Here is a 15,987-nt window from a genome sequence, read left to right on the forward strand (position 1 = left end):
TCCTCTTTCAAGCATAGCAATCCATATAATCTATTTTTTTAATTCTTATTAATTTAATTTCGCTGTATCAAGGTAATTTCCTTTTTTTTATGTAATGGAGTAATTTTGTGTTCCGCTTAAACCTCAATATTAAATTATATTTTATAAAAAAAAACTCTGGAAATCTTTGTAAAGTCAGCCAAATGTGAACATTCGGGTTTTCTTGATTACTATTTCTTCAATGAATATTTAACAAAAATCTATTAACAAGTTCATACAACAAGTTGTATCGCAGATTCAGAAAAAAATCAAGAGGTAGATCATAGTTCCCAAAAATGATGAGGCTACTAATTAACGTTTTATTGAATAAGTATGAATAAATCGTAACTGAATTCATTGAAAAGAAACACATTTATAACTTTTCTTTATACATTACTGGCACTATTGGCATAGTTATAAACACTACCGGGTCCCGGGAACTACCGGGTCCCGGGAACTCCCGGGAAATTTCCAAATTCAACTCTCGATTCCCGGGAATTTGAAAATCTCGAGAATAGTCACACTCTACACTCAAAGCTTTTAGATTCGTTTGTGTAAATGTGAAAATCTAGGTGAAATCACACTGGATAGCCCAACACATGGAATCCATGAAATAAATAAAAAATGTATGTGAAAGATAAGCAACTTTGTCCATTCCATTAAAACTCAACAAAACAAAAATTTTCAAGGAAAATGTTACAAACATTCTTCAAATTATTGTCCCTAGAAGCAAAATTAAGTGGAACTTTGTGTTTTCCCAAAAAATATTGCTGTTTTTGGAGTTGGAATTTTGCTTTGGTTTAAATTCTAATGGGTCCGCGATAGTGGTGTTTCTGCAAATCAAAATTTTCAAGAAATTGTATAATATTTTACTTTTACGACTAAAAAGTTTGTGGGCATGCCAATCCATGGAACTTTGTCGAAGACACCCAAATTTTACTTTTTCACTCTTGCTACAAGCAATTGAATACAAGCAGCATATCAAACCAGTTTTTTAAATATATCAATTCAGGAATATAATATATACAATTTATGTGTTCTTAAAAAACCAACAATTTTATGTTGAAAAAAAAAATATTTTGCTAGAAATTTAACAAAAGTCAAAGCATTTCTTGTGTTAGAAATATTCAATTAAAACATTTCAGTATTTCGAAAACGTAGGCCAATCTCAACGCACAAGTTTGCATTTGAAACGATAAAAATATCTCAAATGCCATTTTCTTTAAACTTGAAATATCTTATTCTTTTTATTTCAGTTTTTCAATAGAAATGTGTAAATTTCAATTTAATAGCTGATTATATATAAAAAAAAACTTCAAAACATAAAAAAGCTTGATGGTTCCTGATGCTGGAAAAAATGGTGAAATTTAAATTGAATTTTATAAACTGTAGTTGAAATATAAAATCTCTAGCTATTTCAAAGAATTGATATAAAACTCCTGAACTTTTTGCCACTTGGGCGCCCCTTTTGATAAATGAATTTAGTGAATTTAATTTTAAATTTATTTCTAGTAGAACTATTAAAATAGTTGATTTTGGCGCCCCAAGTGTTTAACATAAAATAATATTTGTAATATTCCGATCCAGATTATCGAGTTATTTTGTAGTCCTACTTTAAAATTTAGCGCCCCTTTTGTTCTGAACACCTTACTAGGATTTTATAATAACATGACAAATTTGTTCAATCATCGTTTTCGGCGCCCCCCAAGGGCTGGCGCCCTTGGCGGTCGCCAACTGCGCCAACCCCTAGGTACGGCGCTGCCTATAGGATTATTTTTTTTTTCATTTAGAACATTTATTTCCGTTTTAAATAAGGCCGTAGCAACTACGATCCGTAAATCAGTGGGCAAATTTTTTTTTTCTAAAAACTTTAATGGAAATAAGAGTCTAATCAACTAAAACAATTTTAAATGCATTTCCTGCGTTTAAAATCATTTTAAGCATGTCTGGGATCGATCAACAATATATTTAATTTTGTGAAATTCCTTTGTAAAGTACGAAAAAAAGTTTCTATTTCAGCGAAAAACAAATTTTGTCAATATTTCGATATTTTCAAAACTAATGATTGCAAAACAACTGGGCAGGTGTAAAATGCATTTTTATTATTTTTTTTTCGTAATAATGAATTTTTGGCCCTTTTGAAATGTTAGTCTTGATTTAAAATTTTTGAAAATATTGTTTTCGGAAAGATCGGAAAATTTCTCGAATGTTTCATTGTAAATCGGACCATTAGTTGCTGAGATATCGACATTAGAAAATGGTGGGTTGTTTGAGTGAGACTTAGAAAACATCAGTTGTGTTTTTAAACCTTTGCATGGCAAAATCTCAGCAACTAAGGGTCATATCAACAAAGTTCAAAAAAGCAAAATATAGAGAATTTTCTCAGTTTTCAAAAATATTATTTTTGCAATTCCGTCCTGAAACAACTTACTTTTCCTGTCATTCTTGAACGACGAAACAGCATACTTTTCTGTACCAAAAATAACAGAATGGAATAGTAACCCTTTTCAAAACAAATGCTGAAAAGTTCTACTTTTCAGCACTGAAATGGATGCTGAAAAGTTGAACTTTTCAGCACTTGTTTGGAAAAGTTGTACTTTTCAACATTTTTTTTAATTAAACGATTCATTGACTCAATGCATGGACATTTGTTCTATAATTCTGTTCTAAGGGTGTTTTTCGGAATTGCAAAAAACGTTGTATGGAACTCGTTGCAAAAGTTGATTTTTTTCATCACTCGTCGTATTTATCCAACTCGGTGAAACCTCTCAAAAAATCTCGTTCCTAGAACAAATCCTGTCATTTTAGCAGCTGTCTAAAGTTGAGGTACGTTTTTGGCCAAAAATGACCTCTCGAAAAATCAACTTTTTTAATTTTTTGTTGGAATTGATCAAAAAGTACCCAAATGTTTGAAAATCTCTACTTCAAATATTTTAGCATGTCAATACGATTCCCTCGAACAAGAAACACTGTTGGATGACTTGTTTTTACTATATCGTTGTTTTTGAGCATCATTTTAGTTTCATTTGACCCAATGTCACCCCCTCAAAGGGGTGAGATTGGGTCAATTTTCAAACGATTGCCATTTAAGGTAGAGTCCACAAATTACACCATATTTTGGGAAAATGTTAGTAAACTATCTAACAACAATTCTACGATAAAAGATTTTCGATGTTATTCAAATTGTTTTTGTTATTAAGAAATTACGAGAGGTGTATCGTTTGTTGACCCATAGTCACCCCCACTGACGGTATTAGTTTTGTATGGACAGCTGCCAAATTTGTATGGCAAATTATATGAACAAACTAATGATGCAAAATGGCTTCTTTGGACACACCGAAGGCACCAAAAAAGTTTCAACCGGATTAAAAAATACAAAACAAAATCGAATGACCGAAATCTCCGAGAATTGCTCGTATGCAAAAACAGCAAGCTGAGAAAAACGCAATGCAAGTTTGTCCCACGAGACCATCTATAAACCACGTGGACACTTTAGGGGGGGGGGGGGGTATGGACAATCGTCCACACAAAAAAAAAATTTTTTGTATGGACAATTGTCCATGGGGGGGGGGGGGGTAACAGATTTCCAAAAAAGTGTCTACGTGGTTTATGGATGGTCCCCAGGCTACGTGTTAAGTTTTCACGAAAAGAAAGGATTTCCTCCTAATTTCTAGAACAATGTACTGGATGTTGTAGGCTCTTTTGAAAGAGCACATGATTTTGAACCTAACTGCATCAATAACTCAAAAATGATAAAAATGCATATGGAACATTTATGCGAACGGGGGCAGTTTAGTTGTTTTGCAATCGTTAGTTTTCAAAAAATGTAAGATTTGACGAAAACAAAAATTTTAGCGAAAATAAACTTTTTGTGATACTAAACATCGACAACTTTCAGGAGGTTTACCGAATCATCTTTGTAATTTGTTTGCTATATTAGTTACAAAAAAGATTCGGTAAACCTCGTTGGACAGCACAACCATTGCAAAGTGGAAAAACATAATTCTTGCAAACATGAATATTTGAAAATATTTTCGTTATGAAACTCATGTTCAACCTCCAAGAAATAAATCTTTAAAATTCATTGAAGGAATTTGAGAACTTCCACGATTTCTCCATAATGATTTCACTCCCAAGAGATCACTTCCGATTGACCAAAAAATGGAACAACAATATCTTCAAGTTTTATGACACTCCACAACCACATCCATCATCCCTCTTCTGTGCAGCCTGATTTATTTTTCGCCAGCCATAAAAAACCAACCAATTGAATGCAAATCAATATCTGAAAAAGAACACAAATCAGCGCTCGCAGTCCATGTTTTGTAAACAGTCTTCAAGCTCAACAACCAATAAAAACCGCCTCGCGGGTTTTCAAGTGGAGAGTCCCGCGCCATAAAGATTAAATGCACCCATTAACAAATCGCTTGCGCGCTTGATTTGAATTCAAACGGTGGGCCGTCAGTCAGTCAGAGAGCAGCTGCCATCTCTTGGTCGATGAAAACAAATTAGAGCTGGGAGTTTGGACGTGGAGAGTTCCGTTTTATTGCACTTCTTCGTCCACGGCTTGTCGCTTGTCTAGAGATCCGTAATTCCGTATTCAAATTGCCTAATCAACAGAATGCAAATTGCATTCCGAGGCCCCTCCTCGAACAATGGTCATTCAATAAACCAAAAAAAAAAAACGAATCTCTCACTTCCAATCAAGTCGTATACGGCTCATTATCATCTTCATTACGGTTTCAAAATCACCGCCTAAACTTGAGATATCTGTGTTTATTTGCTCGACGCTCCGAATTCATCATAAATCGATAAAATATTCAAATTTTTGGTCGGAAAACAGCTGAAGACCTTGGCCCTGTTTTCGGGGTCCCACCGAATAGCTGTCTTATAATTAAATTTCTCCGCTTTTATGATCCTAAAATTAGCCTCGGCGGTACAAATTCTTCTTTTTTTTCTCCCTGCAACCCCCTTTGTAGGGCAAGATTTTAGAAGAAAAAGCAACAAAAACACGAAGAAATAGATCCTCTGAACAAAAGTTTTCTTCTTTTGTGAACCCCCGAGAACGTACACACCGACACACACACAGTTCTTAAGAAAGTAAACATTTCTGCCTTCTTGGCTTTCAAAACAGATTGCTTGAACCTTTTTTTGCTTCGTCTACTCCTACCGAACTATCCCAGAGAGAGAATCCCAGCGCTGCAGCTCTGCAAGCGCACCAACTGTGAAGAAACTGAAACAATTTTTCTCGGATTTTTGCCTCTTTTTTCCGCTGTAGTTTCTCAGCCAAGCGAAACTATTTCCCCTGGACTCGGGTTCGGTACCTGAACCCCAAAGTTTCGGACAGCTCAGTGCATCTCTGTTGCACTGCTGCAAGCTGGCAAGGATCCTCCGCGAAGGATGGTGCGAAGAGGACTCGAAACACTCGGCCGAGAGGACCCTCATCAGAATGAAAAAGTAGGCTAGACTAGGGTCGAAGCAGAGTGTGAGGGAGAGGGAGAGCGAGGAAGATAATGAAGCCAGAGCAAAGCAAAAATGATGAGGGTTTACCATGCAATCAAGCAGAATGCACTTGGCCTACTACGACCAGCATGAACACGCGTTATCCAAAACAGAGAGTGCGAACGAGAGAGAGAGTGAGAACGCAAGAGAGAATGAATCGGAATCGGAGCGAGAGCGGGAGAAGGAATTCATCACGAACTTCCCCTCCGAGCAGCCGAACCGGGCACGAAAGCGCGCAATCGAGAGAGAGTTCATGCCGGGTTCGCTCTCGGCTCGCGTTCGGCCTTCCCCCTCCACCGAGTACGGCAAGGTTAGGCTTGCTAGGATTCATCGGCCTTGGGATCCGACCAAAATTTTCTATCTTGCTGCCGAAATCTGAGAACGGTGCTTCAGTTACTACTTCGACCCTCCTCGGGATAGGACGCAAAAACGTACTGCACGTCCGGGAACCTGTTACGAACCGAGAATCACACAGAACAAACACACACACAATTCGAGAGACAGTTTTCAGTGTTGCGGTGAAAAGAGAAGTTCTGGAAGCTGCAGTGTGTGGCACCAAGTGCGCGGTTATCTCGTTACATTCGTTGTTAAGTTTGCTTAGAACAGCGATTGAGGGAAAAAAGTGTCAACGCGAAAGAAGCAGTGCCTAGAAGGAGTGTGTGCGATACACGAGGGTTACGCAAGCGATAAGAGAAGAGAGAAGAGATGCTGATCCGAGGAAGATGAAGCGAAACGTGTGACTTTAAGAGAAGATTCCGAGTGTGGGAAGTGAGATATGATCCAGTTGTTGTTTGAAGTTTGAGCGCAGAAAATGAGCTCAAGAACGATGCAAAGCAAAGTGTTTGCAAGTGAAAATTAGAAAAGTGCCCTGTTTTGTTTTCGGTGACGACGAAATTGTTTCCAAAGTTAAACCCGCTTGATGAGTTGCTGTTAGTCATCTTTACGTTCCCGAACCCCCCAAAAATCATCGACATGGATTCGTTCAAGATTTTCCTGCTCCTGACCGCCGTCGTAGCCATTACCGCCGCCCGGTCAACACTGATGAGCCGGATGGACATCGCGCCGAAAGGGTGCAAGTGGCAACGCGTAATCGACGAGAACGCCGAGGACGAAAACACCGTCACGACGGTGCTGTCCTGCAAGCTGAAAACCATCGGTGGAACCGATACGTTGATGCGAAACCTGAGCTCGTACCAAATCGAGCGCATCAACTCGCTGAAACTCGAGTGCAGTGACATACTGTTCTTCGAGAGCTCGCTCGAGGCGAACCAGCATTCTGGGGCTTTCCTCGGATCGCTGAAGCGACTGCGGGACCTCAAAATCGAGTACTGCAAAATTAAGTACGTGCCTTCGATGGTGTTGTCAACGCTGCGGGATCTGCGATCACTCTCGCTGCGCACCCACAACACCGACTGGTCCGCCATGAACCTCGAGTTCCACCCGGAAAGTTTCCGAGGGCTAACCGAGCTCAAGCGACTCGACCTGGCCGACAACAACATCTGGAGTCTGCCGACAGACGTGTTCTGCCCACTGTTCTCGCTCAGACAGCTGAATCTGACCAAGAACCGGCTTACCGACCTGTCCCAGCTGGGATTCTCCGACTGGGGCAACGGACCCACAGCACCCGGCAAAGCCTGCAACACCGGGCTGGAAGTGCTGGACCTCTCGCACAACGATATCCTTGCCCTGCCGGACAATGGCCTATCATCCCTGCGATCCCTCAACGTCCTCCTGCTCCAGGACAACCTCCTGACCTCCCTCGCCGATCGAGCCTTCGTCGGTCTGGGCTCGCTCAAGGTTGTCAACATGTCCAGCAACAAGCTGGTCGCCCTCCCACCAGAGCTGTTCCAGTCCCCCCGTGAACTGCGCCAAATCTACCTGCAGAACAACTCGCTCTCGGTCCTCGCCCCAGGACTCCTCGAGGGACTCGACCGGCTCGAAATCCTCGACCTCTCCCACAACGAACTCACCTCCGAGTGGATCAACCGGGACACGTTCGCCGGCCTCAAACGCCTAGTCGTGCTGGAAATCAGCTACAACAGCCTGTCCAAAATCGACCGGCACGTGTTCCGCGAGCTGTATAGCCTGCAGGTCCTCAACCTGGAAAACAACCTCATCGAAACCATCGCCGACAACGCGTTCAGCGATCTCAAGAACCTGGTCGCCCTAACCCTTTCCCACAACAAGCTGAAGCGAATCGATCAGCACCACTTCAGCGAGCTGTACGTCCTCAACCAGCTGTACATCGAGTCCAACCTCATCGACTCGATGCACTCGCGCGCCCTCGAAAATCTCACCAATCTGAATGACCTCAACCTGAACGACAACCGGTTGACGGAGATTCCGGAAGGACTCGGCAAGCTGCGCTTTCTCAAGTCCCTTGATCTGGGCAAAAATCGCATCGTCACGGTCAACAACGCCTCGTTCGAGGGGCTGGAACAGCTGCTGGGACTGCGCCTGGTGGAAAACCGGATTACGAACGTTTCGCGCGATGCGTTCGTGACCCTTTCGTCGCTGCACGTGCTAAATCTCGCCTCGAACCAGATTCGTCACATCGATCAATCGGCGTTCAGCTCGAATCCCACCATCCGGGCGATCCGGTTGGACAACAACGAGCTGGAAGATATTAGCGGCGTGTTTACGTCGCTACCGGCGCTGGTCTTTCTGAACGTTTCGGATAATCAGATTAGAAACTTTGACTACAGCCATCTGCCGTCGTCGCTCGAGTGGTTGGACATGCACCAGAACAACATTACCGAACTCGGCAACTATTACGATCTGAACAATCTGCAGATCAAAATGTTGGACGTGTCGTTCAATCGATTGGCCACGGTCGACAACAAGAACATCCCGGACAGCATCGAGACGCTGTTCCTGAACAATAACGTGCTGGAGGAGGTTGCCGCGGGGACGTTCTTGAACAAAAAGAACCTGGAGAAGGTGGTGCTTTATGGAAATTACATCAAGAAGCTGGAGATTGGTGCGCTGGCGCTGACTCGCGTGGGTGACGACAAGGACATGCCCCAGTTCTACATCGGGGACAATCCGATCCACTGCGATTGCACGATGGAGTGGCTGCAGGGCATCAACAAGCTGTCCCACTTGAGACAGCATCCGCGGGTAATGGATCTGGACACGGTGATGTGCACGATGGAGCACGAGCGGGGAGCGTCGCTGCGGCCGTTGATGGATCTGAACTCGCACGACTTTTTGTGCCAGTACGAGACGCACTGCTTCGCGACGTGCCATTGTTGTGATTTTGACGCTTGTGACTGCAAGATGACCTGCCCGGATCGGTGCAGCTGCTACCACGATCATACGTGGAAGACGAACATTGTGGATTGTGGAAATGCTGATTATACGGAAGTGCCGGAACATATTCCGATGGACGCGACTACGATCTACTTGGATGGGAATGACTTGAAGCAGCTGGGAAGTCACCAGTTTATCGGGAAGAAGAAGTTGGAAGTGCTTTATCTGAACAATAGTAACATTGCGAATGTGCACAACCGGACCTTTAACGGGATTCCGAGTTTGCGAGTGCTGCACATGGAGAACAATTACATTGAAGAGTTGCGTGGATTTGAGTTTGACCAGTTGACCAACCTGAACGAACTTTATCTGGACCATAATGCGATTGGGTTTGTGGGTGAGAAGACGTTCGAGAATTTGAAGTTTTTGGAAGTGATCAACCTGAGTGACAATAAGATTAGTGAGTTTTCGCCGTGGCAAGCGTTGTCGGCGGCTTCGGAGACGGGCTCGCTGAACAAGGTTTCGCTCGAGGGCAACCGTTGGCGGTGCGACTGTGAATCGCTGCACAAGTTGCAGCGGTGGATCCGGGACGTTGGGGGTGACTTTGACATCAACCGGATGATCTGTGCGGACAATCGAGTGGTTGGGGATGTGATCAGTTCGTGTGAGAGCCAGCTGGAGTTTGTGGACAATGAGGTGGCGCCACCTGCGGTGCATCGGACGATCCTGATGGGTCACGGTGGGCTGATCGGGGGTGGTTATGTGCCGTTGCTGGCGGCGATTGTGGTTGCGGTTATTGGAACGGCGTTGATTGTGGCGTTGGCCTGTGTGTTCCGACAGGATGTGCGATTGTGGGCTCATGCCAAGTACGGAGTGAGATTGGTGAAGGACCCGATTGTGATTGCGAGTGCTAAGGATCAGGACCAGGACAAGCTGTACGACAGCTACGTGGTGTACAGTATTCACGACAATGAGTTTGTTGGACGGTTGTTGGGTGCTGAGCTGCAGCACTATGGGTACTCGGTGTGTCTGCACCACCGGGATGTGCACTCGAATACTTTTCTGTCGGATTCGCTGCAGAGTGCGGCGGATGCTTCGAAGAAGATGATCCTGGTGGTGTCGATGAACTTCCTGCAGAACGAGTGGTCTCAGCCGCAGTTCCGAGTGGCGCTGCAGTCGGTCATCGAAAACATCCGACCGGCCTACCGGAGGCACAAGATCGTGATCGTGTTGACCGCCCCGGTCGAGCTGGTCGCGATGGATCCCATCATGAACCTGCTGATCCGGACGTGCACGGTCGCGTGCTGGGGCGAGCGCAAGTTCTGGGACAAGCTGCGGTACGCGCTGCCGGACGTCAACAAGGACCGCACGCCGAAGAAGCTCGGTGATATCACGCGGAGTCCGAACCTGCGGTACACGCCGGCGCCGACCGCCCTGGACCAGTGGTGCAAGATTAGCCATCCGGGCGTGGCCATGCCGGTGGCCGTTCCCCAGAGCACCCCGTCACAGAGTACCTGCAACACCGAGGACGAGTCCTCGTCCGCTTCCTCACAGCATTACGAGGCTCCGATGAGCCAGAGCCACTACAACATGAGCCGCTCCAGTGCCTCGCTTGGTCACGTGTACTCCACGATACCGGAAACGCCCCAGATGGGACGCAACGGAAGAGCTTATTTCGTGTAAGATTAGTAAGGAAGAGCCTGTGACACACACACACACTGTATAGACTAAACAAAGAAGAAAACTATTTTGTTTCCTAGTTGTATACTACTTTAGCACACTTACACAAGCGCAGCCCATGTGTATATTTGTACAGAATAAACAAACAAAAGAACTCTCATAGTCATGTTATGGATCGAGTCAATTCTCAGTTTTTTCTTATTCTCGCGAATTATTAGATTGTTACTCACACACACACACAGCGGTACACACACACAAACGAAGAAAGGAGTGCTGAAATCACTTCCTCATTTGCCAAATATTATTAAACTGTATTATGATTCGCTCAAATATACCGCGTAGGATCAAACGAAGAGAAAAAAAAAAACACTACAAATCGAATAATTGTGAAACGATACAAATACTAACAAAAAATATAAAACTTATTTTTCCCCCTTTGAAAAGCCATGCAAAACGAGTACTTTTAGAGTGGAAAAACAAAAAACACAACCCAAGATGAGAACAATTATGACTTAATGAACGTGATACTAGTTTTTATAAATTGCTATTATTAACTGAACGAAATAAATTGACTATTAATCTTAAGTGTACTATTGAATGCCAGATAACAGAAAAAAGTAAACCAAGCTAAGTAAAGTAATTCTCACACAAACACACTCTCGAAACAAAAGATCGCTAGACTTGATTATTAAAAGGATAATTTTAACGCTAGCAAAGTGAAGTGAAGAAAAATCAAATTGTGTACGCCTCGAAGAGTGCGTGTTGGTGGGACAAAGTCTCCCGCCTATTGCGTTACATTGTAAACACACACAAATATTAGTTACCGCCATTAGATGTATATTAAACACAGACACACACAAATACACTGCAGTTCGTGCGTGACAAGCAGAAAAAAGCCCATTTGTATATTTGATTATAGGATAATAATTTATTACGGAAAAAAGTGAAATACAATTTTCGAATCATGAAACCTAACCTCAATCTCTTTTCAATCCACTTTTGAACTCGAAAGAAATTCTCCTCTCCACTCTTTCTCTCGTTCTCTCTCGTGATCGTGACTTCAATTCCATCTTTTGTTAAAAATAGACACTTCTTCGTCGTCTTCTTCTCGGGAAGGTCCTCCGCCCTCTGCTCGGTCATCGTTTTTTGGACGGAATCAGGTTGACGGGTTGTTACGATGGTCCAAATAGGTTTCGATCAAAAGAAACCAACAAAAAAAGTTCGAAAAAAATAACTAGAGTGTTGTCGGCGTTTTCGCCGTCTTCTTCTTCTCCCTGGGCATATATGAGAACTCGTCGCAGGTCGTAAATTATACCACCTTCAACAGCGGCGGCGTGATGGCCCCTTAAAAATTTGTTTTCCGAGAGCGGTCGGTGGTGGTGTGCCGGGCCGGGCGAGTCAGCGATCTTCTCTGAAATCGTTCCGCCGCCGCCGTTAGATGGACATCGCCTCGTGAGATTCCAAACAGCCGCGCTGTGCTGAGGGAGCACGGAAAAAAAGAGTAAGAAAAAAGTGGAATTTGGAATGGTAAGTGTTTAGGAACATCTGAAGAATGCGATCAACAAAAGAAGAATTGTTCCTTATCTAAGTTAATTTATAATGTAATAACAAAAATAAACTAAAATAATTAAAGAAGAAAGAATTGTAAGAAACGGGCAAGCAATTTTCAACTGTAAAACCAACCAACGACGAAAAAAATAGATATAAAATTAAATGTAAAGCTTAAAGTTGAAAAAAATTTAAACAAAAAATATCACAAAATTTCTTCTACACCGATACTGATTAGCTACTGTACAAAATATACAAAATATCAATGACTTCTTTAAAAACCGTCAATTCAGCATCTTTTTCAATCTGTGCGCACAAATTTTAAATTTCGAAGGCCTAAAATTGTCCTTATCATAAAAATCAAAATGTACGTGTTAAACAATTGCAAATTTTATATTATGTTTTTTTTTTTCACCGAAAAGTGGGACAACAAAATAATTAAAATTTGACTATTTTTTTCCAATTTTGAGAGTTCCAAAACTATATATGTTGTTATGATACTATTTGTTTCAAATTTTAGAAAATTAGGCTTGAAATTTGAAATATATATTATGTTTGCCCCTCCCTCAACCTCGACTGGAGGAAAAGAAAACATTGTAAAAAAATGTAATTACACAAATTTTATTATTGAGCTAAAATAAATTTTTGCCCAATTATTTTTTCCAAAAATAAGCCTTAAAGAAAACATAAAATTCTTTGGATGATAAAGATATATAGTTGCAAAAAGGTGTAGAGAAATAATTTGAATTTTATGTTTTCACTTAAAATGTTTTCAAACAGTTTTCCATTGTGCAAAGTTATCAAATGATTTCAATGTTAAAATGAAAATCTATATCGTAGAAATCTCAATTTAAATTTCAATTCATGTTTTATGAGTATCAGTTCTGCTCCAGGATGTTTCATTTGCAATCCAGAGATTTGGATAACCTTTCAACTGAGATTTGTTCTAAGTTTTGAGAAAATAGCCTAGATCTATGAGACGAATAAACCATACAAACTCAAATAACGTTGAAAAATATGCATGCCAATTAATTTTAAATGAATGGATTTGAGTAACAGAGACAAAAAAAAAACTAAAATAAGGAAATTCATATTTTACAAAATCTGGTTATTAAACATAACTTCTCAATTTAAAACAAATTTGGTGCAGATTTATGTTTCCTGCTGGAATGCCAATATTTAGGTGTCATAAATTATTTTCGTTATTAAGTTATAAATTTAAACAATGTTAAGTTTTATTAGATTTTATTTTTGGTTACAGCTAATGCAAATTTTATTTCAAATGTTTTCTATCCTTCCTCATTTTTATCGCTTGAAATTGAAGAAGTATTTATTTTACTGTCAATATTTTCTTTTGAATATTGAGAAATTTTACTGACATTATGAAATTTTCCTGATATTAGCATTATTGTTATTATATATCAGCAATTACCCACGAAAACAGCATGATTCGAAAAAAAAGTTCTCCGATCGGGCTCAAAATTTTTCTGGGGGATCCTTGGCCGAAATAATTAGACCCGTATTTTTTTGTTTGGCCATTAGGGTGACCTACGCCGTGTTAGGGTGGTCCGAAAAATGGCAATTTTCGTCGATTTTCGCAAAAACCACTTTTTTCAAAAAATCATATCTCCGCGCCATTTTATCCGATTTTAGCTGTCCTAGACGCAAAAGAAAGGTGATTAGTTTGGCTATTTGGGAAAAATAGTAAGAAGTTTCGAAAATCTAGCTTAACATTTGAAAAGGTCATATGAAAACTTAAAATGCTGTTTTGAAGGTCTCGGGACCAAAGAGCCTATGTCTGAAAATATTTTTATCGGATTCCTCGGAAAATTTCACATAACATATCAAAAAATGGTGAAGTTATGTTTTCGATACTCTGAGATACGATTTTTTGAAAATAAAAACTGTGTTTTTCGACGCGCCACGCGCAAGAATTGGAAAATGACGAAAACGGGAAAAAATCGACTAAAACTGCGATAACTTTAAAATTTCAGCGATGACCTATACATGTTAGGGTACTAAAATTTTTGTAATTAAAAGATGCAACTTTTGGTACCATAACAACTATAGGTCATTGCTGAAATTTTAAAGTTATCGCAGTTTTAGTGAAAAAAAGTCGATTTTTTCCCGATTTCGTCATTTTCCAATTTTTGCGCGTGGCGCGTCGAAAAACACAGTTTTATTTTCAAAAAATCGTATCTCAGAGTATCGAAAACATAACTTCACCATTTTTTGATATGTAATGTGAAATTTTCCGAGGAATCCGATAAAAATACTTTCAGACATAGGCTCTTTGGTCCCGAGACCTTCAAAACAGCATTTTAAGTTTTCATATGACCTTTTCAAATGTTAAGCTAGATTTTCGAAACTTCTTACTATTTTTTCCCAAATAGCCAAACTAATCACCTTTCTTTTGCGTCTAAGACAGACAGCTAAAATCGGATGAAATGGCGCGGAGATATGATTTTTTGAAAAAAGTGGTTTTTGCGAAAATCGACGAAAATTGCCATTTTTCGGACCACCCTAACACGGCGTAGGTCACCCTAATGGCCAAACAAAAAAATACGGGTCTAATTATTTCGGCCAAGGATCCCCCAGAAAAATTTTGAGCCCGATCGGAGAACTTTTTTTTCGAATCATGCTGTTTTCGTGGGGAATTGCTGATATAATGCATGCGTATATTTTTTTTAAATGTAGAAATTTTTGCTGAATCAAAGCTGAAAATTTTGGTTAACATTGTATAATAAGTCTTTTGTATAGTTTAAAAGTTTCAACATTCACAATTTTATTAAAAAATCAATAAAAGTACTGAAATAATAAAATATCTTTACATCTGAAAAAATATAAAATTTGAAATCATTATTTTTATGGATGCAATGTTTTATTTGTCAAATAAATAAAGATTTTTGATAAAAAATATTTATTTTTGTTCATATTTGTTTAAACCAATGCTAACGTTATTGGAAATTAATATCGATTTAGATTTCCGCATAATTAGAGTTTTAAGTTTAATATTCAGAAATCAGATTTGATGAAAACATTTTCAAATTTTGCGTCACTTGATAGCCACATAGATTTGTTTTATAATTCAAGCTTTTTTTATCAAAAATGATAAATTTTGTTAATAATTTTTTATTAAAAAATACAGTTTTTTTGTTAAAAAAATACAAATAAACTAGCAAAAATAGACAAATTCTGGGTTGCTTGATACGGTCAAACTTCGGATAATCAAAACTTTGAATAATTAAATCACGAAAAAACAAAATTTGATTCGTTGTCTTATTTTTGATTGTCGAGCTTTTGTACTCTAAAATCCAAGATGGCGGCAAAAATTGCGGTGATGAAATATTGAACAAATATATTTTTAAATATTTTTGGCAATAAACTATTCAAATTGATAAGTGCAGTGTTTCTGGGGACGCGCAGTCCTGTTTTTTCGTGATAATTTTCGTCTCTTTTGTGTGGGAATAATGTTCCGTCAGCGCAAGCGGATGGTTGTGTTTGTGTGCAAAGTGAAGAAAAAAATCAGGATTGTGCCTGCAAGAATGGTGAGTGAAGGGACGCGCTGGATGGGGGAAATTATTCAATTATGTTCCGTCAGTGCAAACGGATGGTTGTGTGTGTGTGCAAAATGAAAAAAAATCAGGATTGTGAGATGGATTTTTGTGCTGTATTCGCGATCGTGAAAATCAGGAGTGAGTTGTGCTGTTGCTATAGAACAAGATCGATCTTGGAATTTATTTATATTAATCGGTGAGTTATTGTGGGCTTTCCTTTCTTCATCATCGCTGGTTGGAAGGCAATTTGACGGTTGAGTTCGTTAGTTTTATCGCGTAAAAAATATTTTGATTCATCAAGAACGTTGTGTGGTGCGCGAGTCTTTTTTTTGTGTTGAAAAGACCTTCCCATAGCTCCGTAGCTCGGAGGGCTCGACGTCGGTTGTTTGTGTGTTAAGCCCTCTCCATAGCATCGTAGCTCGAGAGGCAA

The 15,987-nt window shown here is 40.2% G+C and overlaps 1 protein-coding gene across 1 annotated transcript; it reads left to right on the forward strand.

The window, feature by feature from the left end:
• Positions 1–5,917: 5,917 nt before the first annotated feature.
• On the forward strand, positions 5,918–11,427 carry LOC120420258 (toll-like receptor Tollo). The gene has a single exon (XM_039583254.2). It carries the CDS (start codon positions 6,493–6,495, stop codon positions 10,453–10,455), a length of 3,963 nt encoding a protein of 1,320 aa, XP_039439188.1. The 5' UTR covers positions 5,918–6,492; the 3' UTR covers positions 10,456–11,427.
• The last annotated feature ends 4,560 nt before the right edge of the window (positions 11,428–15,987 follow it).

The sequence above is a fragment of the Culex pipiens genome, chromosome 2, assembly GCF_016801865.2.
Source record: "Culex pipiens pallens isolate TS chromosome 2, TS_CPP_V2, whole genome shotgun sequence".
Lineage (NCBI taxonomy): Eukaryota > Metazoa > Arthropoda > Insecta > Diptera > Culicidae > Culex > Culex pipiens.